Here is a 24,874-nt window from a genome sequence, read left to right on the forward strand (position 1 = left end):
TCATTAGCTGTACTGTTGATATTACTGTGTAAAGTTTGCATTGTTTAGGATAATGTGATCAAGCTCTTATCTGATTGTGTTGTATAAATTTTGGGTGAGCTTTCAATAATGAGTTCCAGTTTGCACTTAAGCTAGTGTCGTCTAGTTCTTGGGTGCAATTCTCAGCCATAATACCTGGTTCCAGAGTGAAGGAAGCTGTATCTTGGCGGAAGTACCCAGGCTGGGTGCCAGACAGTTAGTCACATGGGCAAAACTTGTTTGGTCATTCTTCTCTTGTGGGTCACAGGAGTGCACTTATTTGTGCTCTCCTGTGACCCAAAATCAGCTGACAGTGGGCTGCCCCAGTCTCTGGATGTATCCTGACAATAATGTAGGAATTCACGCATATCCCTGACTGGCAGCTCAACCTCTCAGCATGTCACTGAGAGCCCAAGCCAGCCACTCCCTCCCCCTCCGCAGCCCAGCATTCCAGTGAGCACTAGAGAGGCAGGGCAGAGAACCGGTGACTGACAGTCACTGTGGTCTTCTCAGTGCAGCCCGAGAATGGAGTGATGAATGTATGTATGACTGTTTTTTTGTTCCCCATTTCTCCTTTAAGGTAAAAATGGAGGTCAATAATCTTACGAAAAAAGCAAACAAGACAAAAACTTTATTAAACATGCAAACTTCGGCTTCTACACAACACTCACACGGCGGATTTGTAGCCTGTTACCATATATTTGCACTGAACACATATTACAGAAGTCTTCTGTATTGTTAAACAGGATCTCATGTCTGTCTGATTTTCAGGCTAATAATACAGTACAGTTTTACTGAAAAGAATGCTGAAGGGCTTAATAATGACAAAAAAAGCAGGGCTGCTGCCTATAGCAACCAATCTGCTTTGCTCTAAAATGAGAAGCCTAATTAGTTGCCTGGGGTAATAGCTCAACTTTTCTCCAGTTTCCATAAATTATCCCACTGTGCTTATAAGACAATCCTGTCTTTCAGAGCAATTACAAATAGTCACAGAAGAAAGGATATGCTGTGATTTGGTCCCTATAGTTCACTGACCTATATCTATATCTTTAAACAAGATGATAATATGACAAACTTTTGTCATCCTTATTTTGGCCTCTATTAGGGCAAAGACAAGCTGATGTACAGAACACTGATCTTTTAATTAATAGAGGTATCTGTAAAGTATTAAACATTTATACTTTCTTTCATGACCATAATCTCTATTTCCGAAACTTGTATATTACTAGACTGCACAAAATATCTCCAACAGTTATGTTTTTTTTGTTCTAAACCCAATCTCATATAAACAAATGCATACACTTACAGAACCTTTCATACTTATCTTAACAGATATTGAAGGCAAACATTATTGGCTTTTACAGAAAAGGAACATGTCAAACTAAAATGAAAAAAAAAAACAAAAACAAATCTTTGGTCGCTTGAGAGTAAATTCACACTGCCAAGACCTCTAGGATAACCAGCATAATTATCCAATTTGATTTTTTACATATGTGTTAGTGTAGGTGGTCTGCCTTTTTGCTTCTGAGATAAAGTAAAGGCTACCTGTAGTAATAATAAAGCTCTCTCAACAATGGTGCTTACCTCCAGCTGAGTATTCTTCACTTCACACTCCTGCAGCCTGCATCGGCTGGCTGCACAGCATCCATAGCCTCACTGGACCCAGCGATCTGAGTGTACATGCATGGGCAACCTGTCCCCCTGCCACCTAGCAGGGAAATGAGAAGTTATTTAGTCTATAAGGCCCACCATGCACAGTAGCTCTTAAATCACTGGCTCCAGAGGGGCTGTATAGTCTGCCCGTGCCGGTGTATTCAGTATTGGATTATCCAGTATAAGTATTCATTTGATAAATGTGTTCATGGAGGGTCACATATGTTTTACTCTTAAACATAATTTGTCAGGGTGGTTGTTTTAATGTCAGGGCTGAGGTACCCATCCAGTGTGAGAGGCTGCCACTGCCTGGTGCTTGGAAGAGGTGTAAAAAAGGAGGGCAGGCACTGCATTGTGCCTGATACTATCAAGATGTAATCTCCTGTAGAAATAGCACTGCGACCTGGGAGCTGGGCAGTGGAAGCCTCCTGTGCTGGACGGAAGCTTTGGTTCCATCAGCTTCCAGCCATCCTACTACTTACCTTATCAAAAGGCAGAACATTTGTGACCGTATTTGCCCTTTTTTTCACTAGTGAGAATAACAGATTAGTTGTAGATTGGATTCTACATTAACAAAACAAAACGAGAATAATACTGCCTACAAAAATGTATAAACGTATGTCAAAGCCTCTGTGCCCTATACCAATCCATTGGCTTTCTAGCCGCAATGGTTTAGACAAAAGAAAGGCTTGCATATTATTACACAACAGTAGTATCAATGCTTTAGAAGCTCTGGACACAGAAGGGAAATCAATGAGTCCACTCGGAAGAGTACAAATAAAGTGCTGTGAGGGTCTCAATCACTCCCACTACATCCAGTTTTTCACTGCCTAGATGTTGAAGACGTGTAAACAACCTGCATATTGAAGCAAAATCACTTCTCTATCACAGTCTGAAGCTGACAACAAAAATCAGGGTCATAGTTTTCCCCAGAGATCTGGGCTGGGAAACTGGTCCACTTCTCCCACCTCTGTGCCGAATTCTTCTCCCAGTGTAAATGATAGCTTATACCTGAGCCGCACTTTTTCCTGCAGGGAAAGAAAACATAATCAGTGTCTGTGTATGCGGGCATTACAATGCTGGTTTACACTTAATTTCGCAAGTCTTAAGCAGGCAATAGATGATGTGATTTTCTTTCCTGCAACCACAGTCAGTGTTGATGGGGGAATCCCTCCCACGGAGCTATTGTGTTCTCCCGGCGAGGGGGCGGGGGAAGCCGTCTCCGCCGAGAGAATACACAGTGATTATTGCTGGCAGCTATAGCCACTGGCAATAATCGCATGAATAATCCAACATGCTGGTTGTATCCAAGTCAATCAGCTTGCCCACTGATGGTTTGAATCTCGGCTGGGCTCTGCTGAACCTGCCAAGATGTGAACGAACTAAGGCCGGCTTTACCAGACAATCTTATTTGATGGATTTCCTCACAAAAAGGAATGAAACTCAAGAAACTTAGTTCAGTTCTGTCAGTTGATATTATGCTTCCTGAAAGGAAATCCACAAACGATGCACTGTTGATGAGCATTGAGAACCTAAGCAACCAAATATCTATTTCTGCAGCTTGAAAAAGCGTTTGTCTTTTTTACTATGGTAGCCAATAAAACATTTGAAAATAAAAGTTTACCTATACTGAAAAAATGAAACAGAAATTTTGACTTGCCTGTAAATTCTGCCACTAGAGCAAACCCATATAACCCGTCCACTCAGTGAGACTCCAGGTTTTTTTTTAGCAATCAATAAGCTCAATCAGGACACAGAGGGGAGGGGAGGGGCCTGTTTCCTGTACTGTCTTCTACTGTACTGTACCAAAATAAGGAATTTACAGGCAATTAAAATTTCCTATGGGGGAAAAAAGAGAAGAAAAATGCACAGAGAACAAAATCTATGTCAATATACTGTATACTCAGCAAAAAATACCGAATATGCCTCAAAATATGAAATAAAGTGTATAATTATAATGTGCATCAATGAGTAATAAGACCCAATGGTCTGTGCCAGAAACGGAAGTCTTTGTGCAAAGTGGGGGTGGTATAGCAGGAGGACAGATACTTCCCCAGGCATTCACAAGTAGAGGTGTTTGTTTTCCTGACACAGTTTCAATTTACAGTGATACAGTTTGTGGACACTGGCGTTGGTTTCTCTTATATACAAGTCTTGATTGGATTGGACTTTGCACATAGACTTATGTTTTTGCCTTATCCCTTCTTTATGCATATTATAATTGATCCACTTTATTTCATATTATGAGGCACATGTGGCTCAGCAAACATATCAAATGCTTGCTGAGCCATTTTTTACTGTGCATTTTACCTGTTCAATTGAACCTGTTTTATCATAACACCTTTTTTGTTTGGGTGTTGGAAATTTATTTTTGAATACATTTTTTATCCTTATTTGGATTTACACTATGTGGAGGCATTCTCTTCTTTCCATATCTTGAAAATTACCATCATTATTGAGAGGATTGGAGATGAGGATTGGTGCATGTAACAACTTTAATCGACGGGTGAATGAGAGAACCGAGCATTCCAGTTTCTGAATTCCATCCAGGTCTGGTGTACTTCTGTGGTGAGTTAAGGTCTGTGTCACCCACTGATCAATCAAGGATAAATTTAAAACATCTCATCCTTCCGGACCTGATCCACACTCACCGTATTCCGGTACAGGCTTGTTTGACTCACCGCCATTGGCTTGTGAGTCCACCAGTTCAGGTAAGAGTACCCCATCCCCTTCCTTACTCTTATGCCGCGTACACACGGTCGGACTTTTCGACCGGACTGGTCCGACAGACTTTCCAGCATACTTTCGACTGACTTTTGATGGACTTTCTAACAAACGGACTTGCCTACACACGATCACACCAAAGTCCGACGGATTCGTACGTGATTACGTACACCGGACTAAAATAAGGAAGTTGATAGCCAGTAGCCAATAGCTGCCCTAGCGTCGTTTTTTGTCCGTCGGACTAGCATACAGACGAGCGGATTTCTGGGTCCGGCGGAGTTACGACTTAAAGATTTGAAGCAAGTTCCAAATCTAAAGTCCGTCAGATTTGCGACTGGAAAAGTCCGCTGAAGGTCCGGTGAAGCCCACACACGATTGGATTGTCCGCCGGCTTTGGTCCGTCAGACCAGTCCGGTCGAAAAGTCCGACCGTGTGTACGCGGCATTAGAAGGTGACAGCACAATACAGGGTGTCGTTTTAATCATAGAGTGCACCGAAATGCAATACAGAAATCTAGATAGTACATTAACTATCCTGCATTTATCTGTATGAACTTTTTTTCTGTCACACCAATACGGACTCTTATCTGCTCTTATTATTATTTGTGTGTGCTGTACCTTGATTGTGCGATTCCACCTCTCGATAGTTTACCTGGGATTTCAGGCATTTTTCAAAATATTTTATATTGCATATAACAATTGGGAATACATTTCCACTGTTGTGACATTATATTTGAACCTTTTGTATGCCATAGAGTAGCCCCCCCCCTCCCCTTTTTTATACTGAAAAATATATAGATCTGTTGACTCAGTGTTTGAATATACTTTTCACACTTTTTGTTACACTTTGGGTTTATGCGATTTTATGTGACATTTAATCGCTCATACTTTTACTTTAATTACATGCACTTTCACAGTGTTTACATTTTCTTATGACACATTAGATTATATTCCCTGACTCACGTATAGGTTCATTTGAGTATATGCGATTTCACAATACTACTATAATAGTTGTTCTTTGATATACATACTCAATTTTGGTACCGCTTTCTCTGCAATATACAATTTCAATCCTATTTCATTCCAGTTTTGAATTTTATACTATTTACAAGTTTAGGTGACTATATGCGATTTTAGATTGCGTATATAGTCGCGTGTCTGAAGATTCACACTTTTTTTTACAGATCTAATTGGTTTAAATTTTTTATACACCCTAAACTTAGAGTGTTACTTAGAGTGTAGCACAATCTACCTCCAGATTTCCATTCTGGTTAGGTCTTTGTGTATTATATATACATCATCAGCGCTACACTTTTATTTTATATTTCACAATACAATTAGTCTGATTATTGTGTTGGCTGCTCTCTTGTGACTACAGAGTCATAAAAAAGCACCAGACCAATGAGTTAAATCTTTTAATGTTGGGGTTTGTTCAGCAAAGCTATACAAAGTAGCCAAAGCGTTTTAAGAGTATAAAGGTATTCCCCCTTCTTCACAGGCTTGGTACAGTATAAACCCGGGAGGACTCAAAATAGCAGAATTACCACAATTAAGGTATAACTAAAAGCAGATTTTATTTTGTTTTGGATAGAGTGGAGAGGGATAAGAACGTCAGGTTTTTAATTCCGTCTGTGCTCCCATTAGGGTGATTCACCAGCTCTATATGTACTATGTATCATTATTACCAAGAGTAAAAGTTAAAACAAAATCATGATTTTTGGTTTTTCACCAGAACAGGAATAGAGGGGAAATCTTCTACTGGGGACACTAGATCTAGTGTTTCCTTATATGGAGCAATTTTCTCTCACCTCCTGTTTTGGCTGTCGGATAGGAAGCTAAGGAAACCTCCCCAAATTGGACACAGAAAAAATGGACCCTCCCTTACTCTATCCAAAAGGACAAAAAAAGTTTTACTTTTAGTTCTACTTTCACTGTTTGATGAAAAAAAACGACTCAATGCCCAGGAGCAGTAATGTGTAACTTTTTTGATTCAAATCCAGTTACACATATTCTAACTTGCAAATTAAGTCAAATAAGGGAATATCCCAAGTAGGTTTGAAGGGTGGCCTCTGTAGCTCTGAATAAACCAAGTTAAAGTACCAGAGTATGCATAGGGAGAGAGATGTGTAAGACACCCCACACAAATGCCTTAACTAAGGAATGATAAGGAAACGGTCTGGGAAACAGATTTGTTCCTTGATGGTACTCAAAGCCAGATGCTGATCTAGACCAGACGACAGAAAGGACAGGATGCATCCCATGCAGTACTTCCTAGGATAGAACTTTGAAGATGGTAGGGGGCACCGCATCTGTTAAGTCCCTGTCCCTTAGACCTGGGCTTCAACAGCCATGTAAATAAAACCAGCAACTTAGAAACAAGATGGTGGACGTGCCCTACAGACAGAAGGTCCAGATGATCTGAAGGGTGCACGGAGAGTATGCCAGGAGTCAGAGTATGTCTGAGTACCACAATCTCATGTTTCAGATCAGTGTGAGGAGAATCCCTGGAATGCCCTCCATTGGTGGGTACAGTTTGGGTGGATCTGACCTACGGTGTCACCAGAGCATCCGAAGGCTTGAGGGTCCCTGGACCTAGCGACACACCTGTCCAGTTTAATGTTGAATCTGGATGCCAGAAGATCTATGTGCAGCATTCCTTACCTGCAGCAAAAGGTTTAAAATAACTCAAGATGAAGAGCCCATTCACCTGGATTCAGGCGCTGACAACTAAAAAAGTTCATATGGCAATTTTCCACATCTGGCAAATGGATAATGCACAGGGCCAGAATTTAACGTTTTTGCTCAAGACAGGATCAGGTTTGCGTCCTTTTGAGCAGCATGACTTCTGGGGCCTCCTTGATGGTTGATGTAGCCTACGGCTATTACATTATCCGACTGAAGTCACGTTGAATGACATTGCAACTAAGGGGCTCAGCTATCAAGGGATCGCCCTGAGTTTCAGGATATTGATGGGAAGCTAGATTTCCTCTGACAACCAACTCCCATGCACCAAAGGGGCAACGAGAACTCCTCCCCAGCCTAACAGATTTGCATATATGGTGACAACTTTGGGGGAAAGGGTTTGACTGATTTCTGCTTTGAGTTGGAAACCCCCTTCTGGTTAGTATGGCCTTGTAGGTCAGACAACACAGACCAAGCCTGTTTGTCCTACGCTGCCAGAATGTTGAGTTGCAACAGGAGGGAAGCTACCATCAGGCTCATGATCCTCATGTAGCACCGCATCAAGGGTCGACCTTGGGTCAGAAGAGCTTGGGCACGAGAGCAGAGGGACAGAAGTTTGTCCGATATTCAATGTCAGGCCCAGGTATTCCAATCAATGACTAGGCATCGATGACAGCTTCCAAAGTTTGAGGATCCAATCGTAGCTTTGCAAAATCTGCACTATCCGCTGGACGCTGGCTAACAGGGTGATGAAGTAATGATGCTTTATCATGAGATAGCCTTGGTAACACACAATATGTATACCCTTGGAATTTAACAGAGCTTAGACCAGGAGAAGCACCTTGGTGAAAATCTAGGGGAACTTAGATATTCTAAAGAAAAGACTGACAAATTGGTAATGCTGACTGACAACTGCAAAATGCAGATAGTGATGATGAGGAAAGATTGGAATGTACAGGTAAGCATCCTAGATGTCTACTGAAACAATACAATCCACGGAGGGAGGGGGACAATAAGAGACCTGGCTAAATCCATGCAGAACAGATTTAAAGGGGTTGTGAACCCCTCCCGGTTTATCACCTCAATGTATCCTATGTAGTACACCAGCCCCCCTGTTTTACTCACCTGAGCCCGTTTGTTCCCACACCGGAGACGCGCACAACCTCTCTGGCCGATGTTTTGGCTCTTGATTGGATAGATTGATAGCAGCACAGCCATTGGCTCCTGCTGCTGTCAATCGAATCCAATGATGGGGGCGCCGAGGGGGCAGTGCCGAGTACTGCTGTCTGTGTCTAGGGACGCATCAGCAGGACACTGTTGCCCCAAAGGAGAGAGCTTCTCCGACGGGTCACTCGATACGGGGATAAGCCAGGAGCGCTGTAGAGGGGACACCAGAAGAGGAGGATCGGGACCACTCTGTGCAAAACCAACTGCACAGTAGAGCTGCACGATTCTGGCTAAAATGAGAATCACAATTTTTTTGCTTAGAAGATAGATCACGATTCTCTCAATTCTCGCAGCGCAAAATCATCTTTCACATCAAAACAAAAAAAAAATTGGGCTAAATTTACTGTTTCTTTTTTTTTTATTCATTGAAGTGTATTTTTTCCCAAAAATTGCATTTGAAAGACTGCTGGGCAAATACAGTGTGACATAAAATATTGCAGCAATTGACATTTTATTCCCTAGGGCCTCTGCTAAAATATATATAATGTTTGGGGGTTCCAAGTAATTTTTTAGCAAAAAATATTGATTTTACCTTAAGAAACAAGTGTCAGAAAAAGATTTAGACTTTAAGTAGTTAAACTTCCTGCATTTACACATTGTTTAAAAACTTGGCAGACTGCCTGGATTTTTTTCTTTACACCCAGAAGTTTCCCTTTGATCAAAGAAGTAAGTTAGTTACAATGTTTCATTTTAAAAACTTGGCAGACTGCCTGGGTGTTTTCTTTTGAAAGCTGAGTGAGCAGATAAGTCTCTCCACTTGTTATATTAAAGAATTGGCAAACTCTGCAATAGAGATTGTCAGAGGGGATTACGATTTTTTAATGATTAATTGTGCAGCTCTACTGCACAGAGGAGGTAAGTATAACATGTTTGTTATTTTAAAAGAAAAAAGGGAACCTTTAGTGTCCCTTTAAGTAGAAACCTTGAAAATATTACTTGCTCAGGACTGGGACAATAACCCTCTGTGAAAGGAACTGCTAAAAACTGTCTTTGCAGAGAGAGAGGAAAGCTGGAAAGCATGAAACAGAAAGGAGGCAGAGTCCAAAACTCCAGTTTGTAGCGCTTGGAAAGAAACACTCCGTCTCTAGACATCTAAGCTTTCCTGGGAACAGAAGGGCGACAGATGTCCCTCTACTCTTGACAAATAGGGGCTGTCCCTTCAGTGGGAAAAAGGGTTGAAGCCAGATTTTGCTGGTTTGGAGGACCACATATTCTGACAAAAGTTAACTCCAGACTTCGCCTTGGAGCTGGAGGCCTTAGAGGGATGAAAGGAATAACTTTTTTTTTAGCTTCAGAAGTATAAGGTCTACCTGTGAAGCACAGGCCCTTTTCTGCGGAGAAGAGTTCTCTAACGCCGCGTACACACGGCCGGACTTGCCAACGGACTAAACTCCGTTGGCAATTCTGACGGAAAGATTTAGAACATGTTCAATATCTGAGTCCATCAGAAATGCCGACAGAAAAAGTCCGATGGGGCATACACATGGTCGGAAAGTCTGACCGAAAGCTCCCATCAGACTTTTTCTGTCGGGAAGTCCGGCCGTGTGTATGCGGCATAACTCCTTGTTATCTCCTTGTTATACTTATCCAAGGAGGGAGGAAATCCAAAAAGGAGCAAATGGCTTGTGAGTCCAGGCGTGAACAGACTCAGACTACTCTAATGCTAAAAAAAAGTGTACAGTATCAAAAGGGGTAGCAAAAGTATCCCTGAGCGTGGATGAAATTTCAGCTGAAAGCTACTCATTCTTCTCAAATTTCTCAGAAGTGGGGATCTTTCTTGTCTATTCCTCCTGTAGTGTGTACATAGCCAAGGAAAAGTCAGAGATTGACCCACAAAGGGAGACTGAAGGGGCTTGCATGGGACCCCTGTTTTCTATGACCTCTAAAAAGAATTAAAATTTGATCCTTAAAATTAGACATTGTGACAAAATATACAGTGGGGCAAAAAAGTATTTAGTCAGCCAATTGTGCAAGTTCTCCCACTTAAAAAGATGAGAGAGGCCTGTAATTGTCATCATAGGTATTCCTCAACTATGAGAGACAAAATATGGAAACAAATCCAGACAATCACATTGTCTGATTTGGAGAGAATTTATTTGCAAATTCTGGTGGAAAATAAGTATTTGGTCAATATCAAAAGTTCATCTCAATACTTTGTTATATATCCTTTGTTGGCAATGACAGAGGTCAAACGTTTTCTGTAAGTCTTCACAAGGTTGTCATACACGGTTGCTGGTATGTTGGCCCATTCCTCCGTGCAGATCTCCTCTAGAGCAGTGATGTTTTGGGGCTGTCGCTGGGCAACACAGACTTTCAACTCCCTCCAAAGGTTTTCTATGGGGTTGAGATCTGGAAACTGGCTAGGCCACTCCAGAACCTTGAAATGCTTCTTACGAAGCCACTTCTTCGTTGCCCGGGCGGTGTGTTTGGGATCATTGTCACGCTGAAAGATCCAGCCACGTTTCAGCTTCAATGCCCTTGCTGATGGGAGGAGGTTTGCACTCAAAATCTCACGATACATGGCCATTCATTCTTTCGTGTACACGGATCAGTCGTCCTGTTCCCTTTGCAGAGAAACAGCCCCAAAGCAGGATGTTGCCACCCCATGCTTCACAGTAGGTATGGTGTTCTTTGGTTGCAACTCAGCATTCTCTCTCCTCCAAACACGACGAGTTGTGTTTCTACCAAACAGTTCTACTTTGGTTTCATCTGACCATATGACATTCTCCCAATCCTCTTCTGGATCATCCAAATGCTCTCTAGCAAACCTCAGAGGGGCCCAGGCATGTACTGGCTTAAGCAGGGGGACACGTCTGGCACTGCAGGATCTGAGTCCCTGGCGGCGTAGTGTGTTACTGATGGTAGCCTTTGTTACGTTGGTCCCAGCTCTCTGCAGGTCATTCACTAGGTCCCCCCGTGTGGTTCTGGGATTTTTGCTCACTGTTCTTGTGATCATTTTACCACACAGGGTGAGATCTGGCGTTGAGCCCCATATCGGGGGAGATTATCAGTGGTCTTGTATGTCTTCCAATTTCTAATTATTGCTCCCACTGTTGATTTCTTCACACCAAGCTGCTTGCCTATTGCAGATTCACAATTTTGTAGGTCTACAATTTTGTTTCTGGTGTCCTTCGACAGCTCTTTGGTCTTCACCATAGTGGAGTTTGGAGTGTGACTGTTTGAGATTGTGAACAGGTGTCTTTTATACTGATAAAAAGTTCAAACAGGTGCCATTAATACAGGTAATGAGTGGAGGACAGAGGAGCCTCTCAAAGAAGAAGATACAGGTCTGTGAGAGCCAGAAATCTTGCTTGTTTGTAGGTGACCAAATACTTATTTTCCACCATAATTTGCAAATAAATTCTTTAAAAAAATCAGACAATGTGATTGTCTGGATTTGTTTCCACATTTTGTCTCTTATAGTTGAGGTATACCTATGATGACAATTACAGGCCTCTCTCATCTTTTTAAGTGGGAGAACTTGCACAATTGGTGGCTGACTAAATACTTTTTTGCCCACTGTACCTCCCTAGATAAGTTGAAGGAAGAACAAGCAGCTAAAACACTAGCGGAGTGTCCAGAGAAAGGCAGAGAATCATACAGGGGCGGCAGCTATTGGAACAGCGGGTCCATCATCCACCCCTTCCCCCCCAGAGCAATGTGATCAGTGTAAGCTTGAAAGGCCATCCCTGAACTTGTGATCTGCCATGTGTCCAGAGGACCTCTGATGCTGTGGAGAGGGAAGGTTTTTCTTTGCCAGGCTTTATAGGCTGCTGCACCCAGGCAGGCAACCAGGGATCTCAGGGCTATGAAGGAAGCCTTAGATTGCTGGTGCCAGCTGGGAGAAAGTGCAGTCAGAGAAGGAAAATTATGCACATATGCTTAGTGAAGCGGCTGAGAATGAGGCCGCGCAGACATAGTAGTACCAAATGCAGCAGATTGAGGAAAAAAAATGGTGCCAGATTTAAAATGTCCAGTGGCTCCCATCCATGGTTGTGACACAGTGTTTAAAGTATTGCAGCATGCACTCTAGGTGACCGAAGAGCACAAGTGCCACAAGTGCCCTGAAGCAGATTTAACCACTTGACCATTGGGCACTTAAACCCCCTTCCTAGCCAGACCAATTTTCAGCTTTCGGTGCTCTCACACTTTGAATGACAATTACTCAGTCATGCAACACTGTACCCATATGAAATTTTTGTCCTTTTTTTCACACAAATAGAGCTTTCTTTTTGTGCTATTTAATCACAGTTGGGGTTTTTCTTTTGTGCTATCAATCAAAAAAGTCTGAAAATTCGATAAAAAAAAAAGAAAAAAAAATTCTTTGTTTCTGTTAAAATTTATTGCAGAGTAGTGGCAAGTATTGGCGAGTATTGGTAGAGTATTGGCGAGTATTAGCAGAGTATTGGCGAGTATTGGCAGAGTATTGGCGAGTATTGGCAGAGTTTTGCAGAGTATTGCAGTGTTGCAGAGTATTGCAGTGTTGCAGAGTATTGGCAGAGTATTCCAGAGTATTGCACAATGTTGCACAGTGTTGCAGAGTATTGCACTAAACATCCAGCCCACAGCGCTGCTGCAATCTCTCCCCCTCTCCCCTCGCACTGTGACCATCGGTATAGAGAGGGGAGGGAGGAACCGGCGTCATGACACGACGCCGGTTTGTTTACAAGTGATCGCTCCGTGGTAAATGGCTGCGATCAGCGGCTATTTACCATGATCCATGATGCGCCGGGTCCAGTCACGGATGTTACCAGGTGCGCGCCCCAGGGGGCACGCGGGAGCAACATTCTGGAATGACGTCCCACGGACGCGCACCCAGAAAAAGCCGACCACGCTGTAGCCGTCTTTCGGCTATGGCCCGGTCGGCAAGTGGTTGTAAACCCTTACAGACCACTTTGACCTACAGGTAAGCCTAGATTAAGGCTTACCTGTAGGTCCAAGAAATATCTCCTAAACCTACACGGTTTAGGAGATATTTGCAAAAAGACAGGCGCACTGAACATGCCGACTGCTAACAGCGATATGCCGTTAGTGGCGGCTCCCATGCGCATGCGCGGGAGTGACGTCATTGCGGCTCCAGCCAATAACAGCAAAGAAGATGGACACTCCGTAGCAGAGGGGACAGCGGTGACATCGCAGGCTCCTGTGCGATGCATAGTAGCCCATTATCAGCCCCCGGTGGGAGGAGGCATGACGTAACGTGCCGGGAGCTGGGGGAGGGTCTCGGTGTCAGAGGGATGAGAGCGGTGTGTGCGACGGCGTGTGCTGCACGTCCGTATCCCAACAGCCGGGAGTGAGAGACCGTGGCTGCCTAAACGCTTCTCCCTCCTCCCTCCCCCCCTCCGCAGGCAGGGCTTGCCGCCCTGCTGACTCGAGCGGGTGAGAGAGCCGCCCGACGAACACCGGGGACCGGAGCCGCACCTGGATCTCTGACTCAGCAGTTGGAAGGAGGAGCTCCCGCATTGGCCTTTGGCACTTTCGGTCGCCCCCCCCGTGAGGCGGTCGCCATAGAACTCTCCGGACTCCGCTCCCTCTTCTGCACCTCCTGCGCTGAGACAGGTGGTGGGACTACAGCAGTGCGAACAGGGCTGCCTGACTAAATCGGCTGGAGAGGAGAGTCGAGCCGAGTGTGGACTGACCCCCCCGCCTCCCCTCCCCTCCATCGACACGTGGACACAGTTCCTGAAGGAGTCCCCCTGGAGCACGCCTGGAGTCAGGTAGGATCAGCCTGGCTGATATTAGTGCCTCTTGAACTGGTACTTGCTAGGGCAACTGCTATGGTAATCACAGTGGCGGAAGGAAAGGCATGTTTACTCTGCAAAATAACTCTGAGCTGGGCACAGAAAGAGGAGCCAGCCTACATTACTGCTGTGTCTAGAGTGGACATTTAAACAGGGGGAATCGCTACCTATTTGAAACAGCAAAAGGTGCTCGGTCTATCCGAGCGACGTTAATATATAAGCACCCCCTTAAGGACCTAACTTGAGCGTACGCCCCTTTAAGGCAGTCTCAAGCTGGGTCCAAGTTGAGACCGCGGCTGGCTGACATTTTTGGCTCCCCCCCCCAGGACAGAACTGTGACAAAAGTCGGGCTGTACCAGTTAAAGTTAACTCATACAAATACATAAGGTGCTACAGCGGGCCCTCCCTTAAGTGAGGGGCGTAGGTGGGGTATCCTCCTGGTGTCAGAGTCTCCGCACGGGCAGAAGCCGAGCCTAGATTTAGCCAGTGAACTGGTGGTGGGACTAACTAGGGCCTTTAAGACTAAGTCTGCTGAAGGGGTGCGGGGCTGAACATGAAAGGGCGCCCCCAAAGAACGGCGGATTCCAATAAATCTAGAGACAGCCTGAACTCAAGCACTATTCAAAAATTCCTCAAAAGCCCTAGTTCGGACAATAAACAACATAGTAGCCCATTATGCTTTACCTTTGCAGGGAAACAAAGAGGAAGTAAACCCATCAGGGTTTACTTCCTCTTTAAAGGGAGTCCTGCACTTACCACTGTCTATACACACTCTGGATTAAATACAAGGAATAAGAATCAATCTTTGATCCCTGGTTCTACAGCTCAAGGATCCAGTGCCCAAAGCAACATTACAGACTGGCGCTGCATCTTCTTCCAAGCAGAGTCTAGGTATGGTTCCCCCCCCAAGACTTAGCTGAGGAGTAAACTGATCCGGAAACTGCAGAAGACGACACTGGCTATGGTGTAGCCAGGAATATTGATAGGAGAATCATCTTAAAGTGGTTGTAAAGACATAAGGTTTTTGACCATCACACATTCTATGCATGAAGGTCAAAAACCTTCTTTGTGCAACAGCCCCCCTAACTACTTACCTGAGCCCCCTCTTGATCCAGCGATGTCCATGAGAACCTTGGCTCTTGACTCGCACTCCTGATTGGCTTTTGGCAGCAGCGGGAGCCATTGGCTCCCACTGCTGTCAATCACAGCCAGTGAGGCAATCAGGAGACGGAGGGGAAAGGGCCTAACCACGGCTCCATGTGTAAATGGAAACACGGAGCCACAGCTCATGAGCGCGCCTGCTTGCTGTGGGGCCACCCGGCAGGAGGGAGGGGCCAGGAGCGCTGGCGTGGGAATGAGAAGAGGAGGATCCAGGCTGCTCTGTGCAAAACCATTGCACAGAGCAGGTAAGTATAACATGTTTGTTATTTTAAATGCTAAAAAAACAAATAAAAAAAACGAGGGTTTGGTAAAACTTTAAAGAAAAGACCTCCATAGGAAAGAGGTAACCTTTCTGAATAGAGAGAAGAGGTACAGGGGAAGTCTCAGCAGCTTTTTTTTTTTTTTTGCCAGTGTCCAATCACCTGAAGGTAGCTGCACATAAACATGTTAAAAGAGTAATGATCATTTGTCCTGTACTATACCATTAAGAAAAGGCAACATTTGCAGAACTACTTAAATATAGCACATCTGGGAGATCATCCCAATGTCTATACATTACCTTAAGTGGGTTTGCCAGCAACATGACTTGTGTGACTGATGCAGGGGGTAGGATAGGGTTGAATGCTGCCATCTCTGTCCCAGAAGGAGGCTGTAACTTCACCTTCATTGTCTATAACACCAAGAAATTGACATTTTAAATGGATAGCTGTCACAGCAAAAACAGCACGCAAAGTCATGAGATCCATAAATACCTTGGGAACTGCTGCCTGGAAAAGAATATTTTGTATTGGCAGAGGAGCTGTGTTCAGCATAGAGATCACTACAACCAAAACATCTGGACGGTCAGGTGGGCAGTCCTTGGCAAAATGCAGCAGAATGCGGAAACCGTTCTTATCATAAGCAGTCACTGGCAGGAGGGAACCTGAAAGTCCAAAAATGTATCATTTACAGTGTTTGCGCTCAGTATGGAAGCCGCAGAAAGAAAGGCCAATGACTGCGGCTCAATGACTATAAACTAGACATTCTCTTTTTTGTAATTTTTTGCACAGTAGCAGTTCTACAGTAGGGAAAATTATTATTTGATCCCCTGCAGATTTTGTAGGTTTGCCCACTTACAAAGAAATGAATGGTCTATAATTTTTATCATAGGTGTATTTTAAATAATAGCGACAGAATATCAACCAAAAATCCAGAAGAAAAACACATACAACAAATACTATAAATTAAGTTGCAGTTCATTGAGTAAAATAATTATTTGATCTCCAAGCAAAACGTGACTTAGTACTTGGTGGGGAAACCCTTGGCAAGCAGAGAGGAAGAAAAATGCTGACTATGACTCTAAGAACACCATACCTAAATTCAAGCATGAAGGTGGAAACATTATGCTTTGAGGCTGTTGCTCTGTTAAAGGTATAGACCGACTTTTCCGCATTGAGGGACCAATGGATGGAGTCATGTATTGTAAAATCTTGGATGAGAACCTTCTTCACTCAGCCAGAACACTGAAGATGGGTCGTGGATGGGTCTTCAGGCATGACAATGACCCAAAACATACCGCCAAGGCAACAAAGGACTGGCTCAAGAAGAAGCACATTAAGGTCATGAAGAGGCCTAGTCAGTCTCCAGACTTTAATCCTATAGAAAATGTATGGAGGGAGCTGAAACTTCGAGTTGCCTAGAGACAGCCAAGAAACCTTAAGGATTTAGAGAAGATCTGTAGAGAAGAGTGGACCAAAATCCCTCCTGAGATGTGTGCAAACCTGTTAACCAACTACAAGAAACGTCTTACCTCTGTCTTTGCCAACAAGGGTTTCTCCACCAGGTACTAAGTCATGTTTTGCTTGGGGATCAAATACTTTTTTTACTCACTGAACTGCAACTCAATTTATAACATTTGTATCATGTTTTTTTTTGGATTTTTGGTTGATATTCTGTCTATCATTTAATATACACCTATGAAAAAAATTATAGACCCTTCATTTCTTTGTAAGTGGGCAAACGTACAAAATCTGCAGGGGATCAAATAATAATTCCCCCCACTGTATCTTACTAGGTGGGCCACACTTACAACCACTGAGTATTGAATCCCAATTTCCGCAGCACGGGTATGATCATATATTCTCCTCCAAAACTCACAAATGGTCTTGCCAATATAAAATGCTCCACAAGGGCAGGTCATGATGTATATGACACCAGTGGTTTGGCAATCCACATATCTTTTAGGGTGAAATAATAGGATTTTTTAAAACAGCTTACCTGTAAAATCCTTTTCTTTCGAAGGACATCACGGGACACAGAGCCACAGTAATTACTGATGGGTTATATAGGTATCACTGGTGATTGGACACTGGCACACCCTATCAGGAAGTTCAACCCCCTATATAATCCCTCCCCCTTGCAGGGATACCTCAGTTTTGTAGCCAAGCAATATAGTGTATTAGAAGAGGGGCGGGACCTCTGTGTCCCGTGATGTCCTTCGAAAGAAAAGGATTTTACAGGTAAGCTGTTTTAAAAAATCCTATTTTCTTTCTCGAACATCACGGGACACAGAGCCACAGTAATTACTGATGGGATGTCCCAGAGCAATGCTACCTGAGGGGGGGGAACCACGACCAAGTAGGGTGCAATCAGACCTGAGGACCCTGTACCGCTGCCTGCAGCACACTACGCCCAAAGGCGATATCCTCATGCCTTCTCACATCCACCTGATAGAATCTGGTGAATGTATGAACTGAAGACCAGGTTGCGGCCTTGCAGATTTGAGCCATAGAGGCCCGGTGATGCACTGCCCAAGAAGCACCAATAGCCCTTGTGGAATGTGCCCTGATCTGAAACGGAGGAATCTTCTGTTTCAAAGCTTGAATGATCAACTGTCGAATCCATTTAGAAATGGTAGCTTTTGACACTGCCTGTCCTCTATTGGGACCCTCTGGCAGCACAAACAAAACGTCCGTCTTGCGGATCTGAGTAGTTGCCCCTAGATAGGCCTTAACTGCTCTTACTACATCCAACGAATGTAGAGATCTCTCTTCCGGAGAACAGGGATCTGGAAAAAAAAGGAAGGTAGAACAATGTCTTGGTTTAAATGAAAATCAGAAACCACCTTCGGTAAAAAACTAGGATGAGGGCGTAGTATCACTCTATCCTTGTGTATAATCAAATAAGGCTCCTTACAGGAAAGAGCTGCTAATTCTGATACTCTTCTAGCAGAAGAGATGGCCACCAGAAAAATTAATTTCCTTGTCAACAAGACCAAAGGAATCTGACTTATTGGTTCAAAAGGCTGTTTCTGTAACACAGCCAGGACCAAATTCAAGTCCCAGGGGTTTAGGGGCGCCTTAACCGGAGGATTAAGACGCATCACCCCCTGCATAAAGTTTCGGACCAAAGAATGCGAAGCAAGTGGCCGCTGAAATAATACTGATAAAGCAGAGACCTGGCCCTTGATGGTACTCAAGGCCAGCTTCATCTCTAATCCCATCTGTAGAAAATCAAGGATTCTACCTATGACATATTTCCTGGGATGCCAACCTCTGGATTCACACCAGGTTATATAAGCCTTCCAGACTCTATGATAAATCATCCTGGAAGCTGGCTTCCTTGCATTAATCAAGGTAGATATGACAGGACCTGAGAGCCCACGACTCTTCAGAACGTGGGTCTCAATAGCCAAACCGTCAAATTTAGCGTTTGTAAGGCAGGATGGAACACTGGACCTTGAGATAACAGGTCTGGGCGTACCGGTAGGGTCCACGGGGAACCCACCGTCATCCTTACTATTTCTGCATACCAAGTCCTTCTGGGCCAAGCGGGGGGCCACCAGAAGTACCGACTTCCTTTCCTGCCTGATCCTGCGAAGGAGTCGTGTTAGTAGCAGAATAGGCGGGAATGCGTAAATCAGTGAGAACCGATGCCACGGAATCACCAACGCATCCATCCCGCATGCAAGAGGATCTTTTGTCCTTGCCACAAATCTGTCTATCTTTTTGTTGAATCGGGATGCAAAGAGATCTACATCTGGAACCCCCCATCTTTGGCATATGGCCCAAAAGACGTCGGGATGCAGAGACCATTCCCCTGGAAGTAACTGCTGGCGACTTAGATAGTCCGCCTGCCAATTCTCTATTCCCGGGATGAAAACTGCCGATATGCATGGCACATGCATCTCTGCCCAGACTAAGATCTGGTTCACCTCTTTTTGAGCAGCTCGGCTCCGGGTGCCTCCCTGATGATTGACATAAGCCACTGCTGTGGCATTGTCGGACTGGATCCTGACCGGACAACCCTGTAGCCTGATAGTCCAGGCTTTTAGAGCTAGATGTATCGCCCGGATCTCCAGAATGTTGATGGGTAAGGTCCTCTCTGTCTTGGACCATACCCCTTGGACCGCAGCCTGTTCCAGAACTGCTCCCCAACCTGAAAGACTGGCATCTGTTGTTACCACCGTCCAGGTAACCGGTAGAAAGGATTTCCCCTTCTGCAGGTTTTCGGTATGAGCCACCAATTGAGGCTCTGACGCACCGCATGCGAGAGGTGCATCGGAAAGTCTAATGCCTGAACCTTCTTGTTCCAGGTCGACAGAATACTGTGTTGCAGCATTCTTGAGTGAAACTGAGCATAGGGAACTGCTTCGAATGAAGACACCATCTTCCCTAGTAGCCTCATACAAAGGCGGACTGAGGGACCCTTCTTGGTCCTTACTGTCAGAATCAGCTCTCTCAAAGCAGTGATCTTTGCCTGGGGTAGAAATATTTTCTCCTGGCTTGTATCTATAATCAGACCTAAATACTCCAGTCTTCTTACTGGTTTTAGGAAAGACTTTTCTAAGTTGAGGATCCAACCCAGGTGTTCTAGATACCTGACCGTGGTCCTCAAGTTTCCATTCAAAGAGGCTACCGACCGGTCTATCAAGAGCAGGTCGTCCAGGTATGCTATGACAGCTATACCCTGAGCCCTTAATCTGGCCAGAGGAGGAGCCAAGATCTTTGTGAACACTCGAGGTGCAGTGGCTATCCCGAAAGGCAGAGCCACAAACTGGAAATGGCGCCCTCCTACCTCGAAGCGCAGAAACTTCTGATGAGCAGGAAAAATGGGCACATGCAGATATGCATCTCTGATGTCTATTGATGCCAGAAATTCTCCTCCCAGCAGGGTGGGAACTACTGTTCGAATTGATTCCATGCGGAAGGATTGAATCCTTAGGAATCGGTTCAGATCCCTTAAGTCCAAAATGGGCCTGACATCCCCATTTGGCTTTCTGGACCGTAAAAAGGTTGGAATAGAAGCCCAATCCCTGGTCCTTTGCGGGAACTATCATAATGACCTCCTGCGACAAAAGTCGCTCTAACGCTAGAAGGAGCGACTGCTTCTTCTTTGGGTCTCTGGGAACATTTGATCTGAGGAACCGAGGAGAAGGGAATTCCTGAAACTCCAGCTTGTACCCTAAGGTTACCGTGGAAACTACCCATCTGTCCTGGAAGTCCTCGTGCCAGAGCTCTGAGAACTGTCGCAGTCTTCCCCCCACTCGAGTGAGCGGGGGCGCCCCCTCATGCAGAGGTCTTAGTGTTTTGCCTAGTAGGCTTCTTTCCCCAGGACTTCTTTTGTCCCTGGGGTTGACTCTTGTCTCTGGACCCCGATGGAGGCGGCCGTTGAGACTGCCTGGAGGCTGAAGCCCCCGGCGCTGGAGAAAGAGTCCGTTTGAGAGAGGGACGCTTACTCTTCTTCTTGACAGGTAAGAGAGTGCTTTTCCCACAAGAGATTCTCTTGATATAGTTATCCAAGTCCTCTCCAAACAACCTTGCACCACGAAATGGAAACCCAGCCAGTAGCTTCTTACATGGTGCTTCGGCTGACCAATTTTTCAACCATAGGATTCTACGTATATGCACCAACCCCAGTGAAAGACGGGAGGTTTGCACGATAGAATCTCTAATGGCGTCAACCACAAAGCATAAGGCCGCTGGAAGGTTAGCAAACCCCTGGGCCAGCTGTTCAGGTAATACTTTGATGACCTGCTTAACATGGTCTCTTAAGTATTGACAGACTCCAATCGCTGCTACTGCAGGTTGGGCCACTGATCCTGCTAATGAGAAAACATCCTTCAATAGGGATTCCATCCTTTTATCTACAGGATCCCTGAGCATCTGAGCATTGTCTACAGGACAAGTCAGGCTATTATTTACGGAGGAAATGGCGGCATCAATAGCCGGTATTCCCCACATTTTAATAAACTTTTCTTCCATCGGATAAAGTGTTGAAAACTTTCTCGGCGGAAAAAAACGTTTGTCTGGGTGATCCCACTCAGAATAAATAAGCTTTTCAAGTAAAGTATGAACAGGAAAAGCATGTGCTGCTTGGAAAGGTTTCAGTGACCCCCAAAGCAGAAGAGGATTCTTTAGCAGTTTCAGGTATGGGCAACTTAAATGTGGAGCGGACCAATCCAGTGAGGATCTGCACTAAGACTTTCTCCTCTTGGGAAGTCGCAGAAGGTCCCTCTCCACCTGAATCCTCCGAAGAAGGAATCATCCATCCCATCCCGATCCTCTGAAAGGGATTCATCTCCTTTATCCCAGAACTCCTCTGTCTGAGGGTCTTGGGGAACAGAGGAAAGCCTAGTGCGTTTTCTTCCACTGAGTGAAGACGTAATCACGGCCATTAATCTTTCCTCTAGACCATTAATGGTTGAGGAAAAAACCTCTTGTGTAATATATACAGGGGCTGAAGTGCCAGAAGCAGGTGTAGCCCCTGACCCCGATGGCTCTCCCTGGCTAGCCGTCCCTGACCCATCTTTAGGGGGGGAGGATGCTGCCGACAGGGGGCCCTCAGAACCTGAACGAGATCCCCTAGTGTCTCTGGTTCCTGGGGTGCTTGAACCTCTTCTACCCATAGTGCAAAGCAACAAGGTGTGAGGTATACAAATGAACACTGCCCGCTGAGCGATGTAGTCTGGCTAAAAGCCTTGCTACCCAATGCTCAGTCTGGTGTTACTTCAGTAAATGCTGCCTAGGAGAATGCCTGTGTCCCACCTTACATGCGACCGTCAGCTCTGTGTCTCTCAGAAGGCTGAGTGCACCTGTACAGAGTGCCTTTAATAGCCTGCAGCTGGCCTGAGTGGGAGTCTAAACACTCTGTGCTCTTGGCAGCCCCCGGTGGTCACAATAGGCATAGCATGCATTTACCTTAAAGGAGAAAAGCCACTAGAACTCAAAAATTCTGTGGAATCTCCTCTTACCTTATCCAGCCGCAGGGTGCTGTTTACACAGACCCAATCTTCACCTCTCACGGTGGGCTCCGTTTGAAAAAACCGTCAGAGACTGGGGCCCCCATCAGTAGGGGGATCCAACAGTTCTGGGACCGTAAAGCACCTCGCCAGAAATTAGGAAGTTTAAAGCCATTTTCTGATCTGCGGGGTCCAGCTTTCTAAAAAGAGAAGCATTACGGGTAAAACCTCGTTTCTTCGGACACGAGGCCCGGGTACCATTCAATTCGGCGATGAAAAGACACTTTGAATGGATCCGGTTCGCCTGGCTTGCCCCAGTATAGGATCTTAAGATATTCCCTTTGGAGCTCAGCACAGGACATCTTTACACGTCCATCACCTAAGACACTGGCGTAAAAACTGAGGTATCCCTGCAAGGGGGAGGGATTATATAGGGGGTTGAACTTCCTGATAGGGTGTGCCAGTGTCCAATCACCAGTGATACCTATATAACCCATCAGTAATTACTGTGGCTCTGTGTCCCGTGATGTTCGAGAAAGAAATATGTCCATTCGGGAGGGGAGGAGTTGGGTTTGAACAAATGTATTTGCAATAGTTGCATTGCCTGCCATGGAATGCGTGGCAGGCAGTTTTGTCCCAGCTATAAAGCTGCTAGAGATCAACCTGTCGCGAATCGATGAGGTCCACTTAAAGGTAATTTGAGGATGCGGAGAAACAATCTTGGCTATTTTGGATCAGAAGTCAGCAAGTGCAAATACTTATGGGTGTATTTGCGAACAAGAGAATGTTGCCCACAATAAGGAGTTATAATACGTAAAGTAGCTTCCTCCTTTCAAGGAGGACGAGGCCCAAATAACAGTTGCGACCGTGGTCGCATAATTGCATGATTATATGCCCTTCGAAGACAAGATTTGGAGTAGCCTCTCTCCAGCAAATGTAATTTAAGTTTATATGCAGCCTTCTTGCTGCTATGAGGCCAAGTTCAAGAAGGCTCCGGATGAACTTAGATTACCTAATTTGAAATTTAAGTAAGTACCTTCAGCTTCTTTTGCTATGTTTGTGCTCATATGCATTGGATGCATAGTACCCCCAGTCTATACAACTCTATTTGTTGATTGAGCCCTTATTATTCATCAGGTTTATGTCCTTTGAATTGTTTTCTACTTGTGGAGGCTTTGGAGGGGTCCTGGTGCTCTTGCATGCATGCGTTCTGTGCCATATGTAGTAAGTTGCCTTGCTTGATATGTTTTCCTATATACATGTTATGTGCATTTATGTGTTTATGACACTTATTACTGTTTATATTTTATGACAGTTGTCCAATCTTTTGCTCTTTAGAACCCCCAGACGAAGACCCTTGAGTCGAAACGCGTAGGGTTACCCACGATTTTTTGGGGGATCTAGAGGCATTTCTTGTTATGAAGAAAGTCCTATTATTCTGTGCAAAATTTGCATTCACTGTTGCATGTATTTTTTTATTGTCTTGAGTTGTATTTAATAACAACTTTATTTGTATTTTTTTATATATCTGCCATAGTGGTGCCTTTCAAAAAGTCCCTTCCATAAACCTTTTGTCTGTATCTCATGGCACCATCATGCCTACCAAACTGGCCATTCAGATAAGAATTTTTGATTAGGACCACTGTGAGGTTTGCCAGACAGGAGCTGAGAGTAACTCTCCAGCAGCAATACAAAACAGTAGATTACGGAAGGCTGTCACAGCCTTTTATTTTTGTCTTTGCCCCTGTGGCAGATTTTATGTTGACCACTGTCACCTATACAGAAAGTGATATGTAATTGGGGAGGGTGAAGATGTGAGGGTAGTTGCCAAAGCTGACCCATGCACATAGACACCCAAGGAAATTGAATGGACTTTCTCAGTACTGATTTAACCACAAAAATGATTTGATAAAATACAAATTTTATTCTGTAACAATATACAAACAATATGTTAAAAGCAAGGGAATGTATACAAAAACAAACTATAAAATATGATATACACCCTTTCCCTCCCCTTCATCTCTCTTCCCCTTTCCCCCACCCCCTCCCTCTCCCCCCCCTTCTTTTCTGCCCCCCCCTCCTTTTCTTCTTCTTTTTTGCTGTTCTCTTCTCCTAGACCACACACGCACACTTTATCGGTTTCCAATCACCACACTTTTCCATCCACTAGCACTTTCATGTTTAATAATATTTATAATTTATACCTGATATATTTATTTACTTTAATTAGAGATGGTTCCTTGCACTCCCCCTTGTCCGCCGTGGGGGGAATTTTTGGGATCCTGTTGTTATCCGTGTCTTGGTCCATTTGGGTGAGCAGCTATTTCTGTACTTATATTATTATTGTTATGCCTTGCATTTGTTTATTTTTCCTTGTATTATTTCTTCCTTTAATATACTGTTGTGCCATAGACCTCCCATCCTCCTGAAGAAGCGGTTACACCGCAAAA

At 44.5% G+C, this 24,874-nt stretch overlaps 1 protein-coding gene across 2 annotated transcripts in view; it reads right to left on the minus strand.

The window, feature by feature from the left end:
* Window positions 1-632: 632 nt before the first annotated feature.
* The window catches only part of GGA3 (golgi associated, gamma adaptin ear containing, ARF binding protein 3), a 93,090-nt gene continuing 68,848 nt past the window's right edge, over window positions 633-24,874 (minus strand). For both annotated transcript variants that reach the window (XM_073608145.1, XM_073608144.1), the window contains exons 15-17: window positions 15,958-16,127; window positions 15,765-15,875; window positions 633-2,699 (exon numbers count right to left, since the gene is read on the minus strand). In XM_073608145.1, the coding sequence (XP_073464246.1) occupies window positions 2,589-2,699; window positions 15,765-15,875; window positions 15,958-16,127 (392 nt within the window). In that variant the 3' untranslated portion in view covers window positions 633-2,588. The remainder of the gene's footprint in view (window positions 2,700-15,764; window positions 15,876-15,957; window positions 16,128-24,874) is intronic.

This window comes from Aquarana catesbeiana, linkage group LG12, assembly GCF_042186555.1.
Source record: "Aquarana catesbeiana isolate 2022-GZ linkage group LG12, ASM4218655v1, whole genome shotgun sequence".
NCBI lineage: Eukaryota > Metazoa > Chordata > Amphibia > Anura > Ranidae > Aquarana > Aquarana catesbeiana.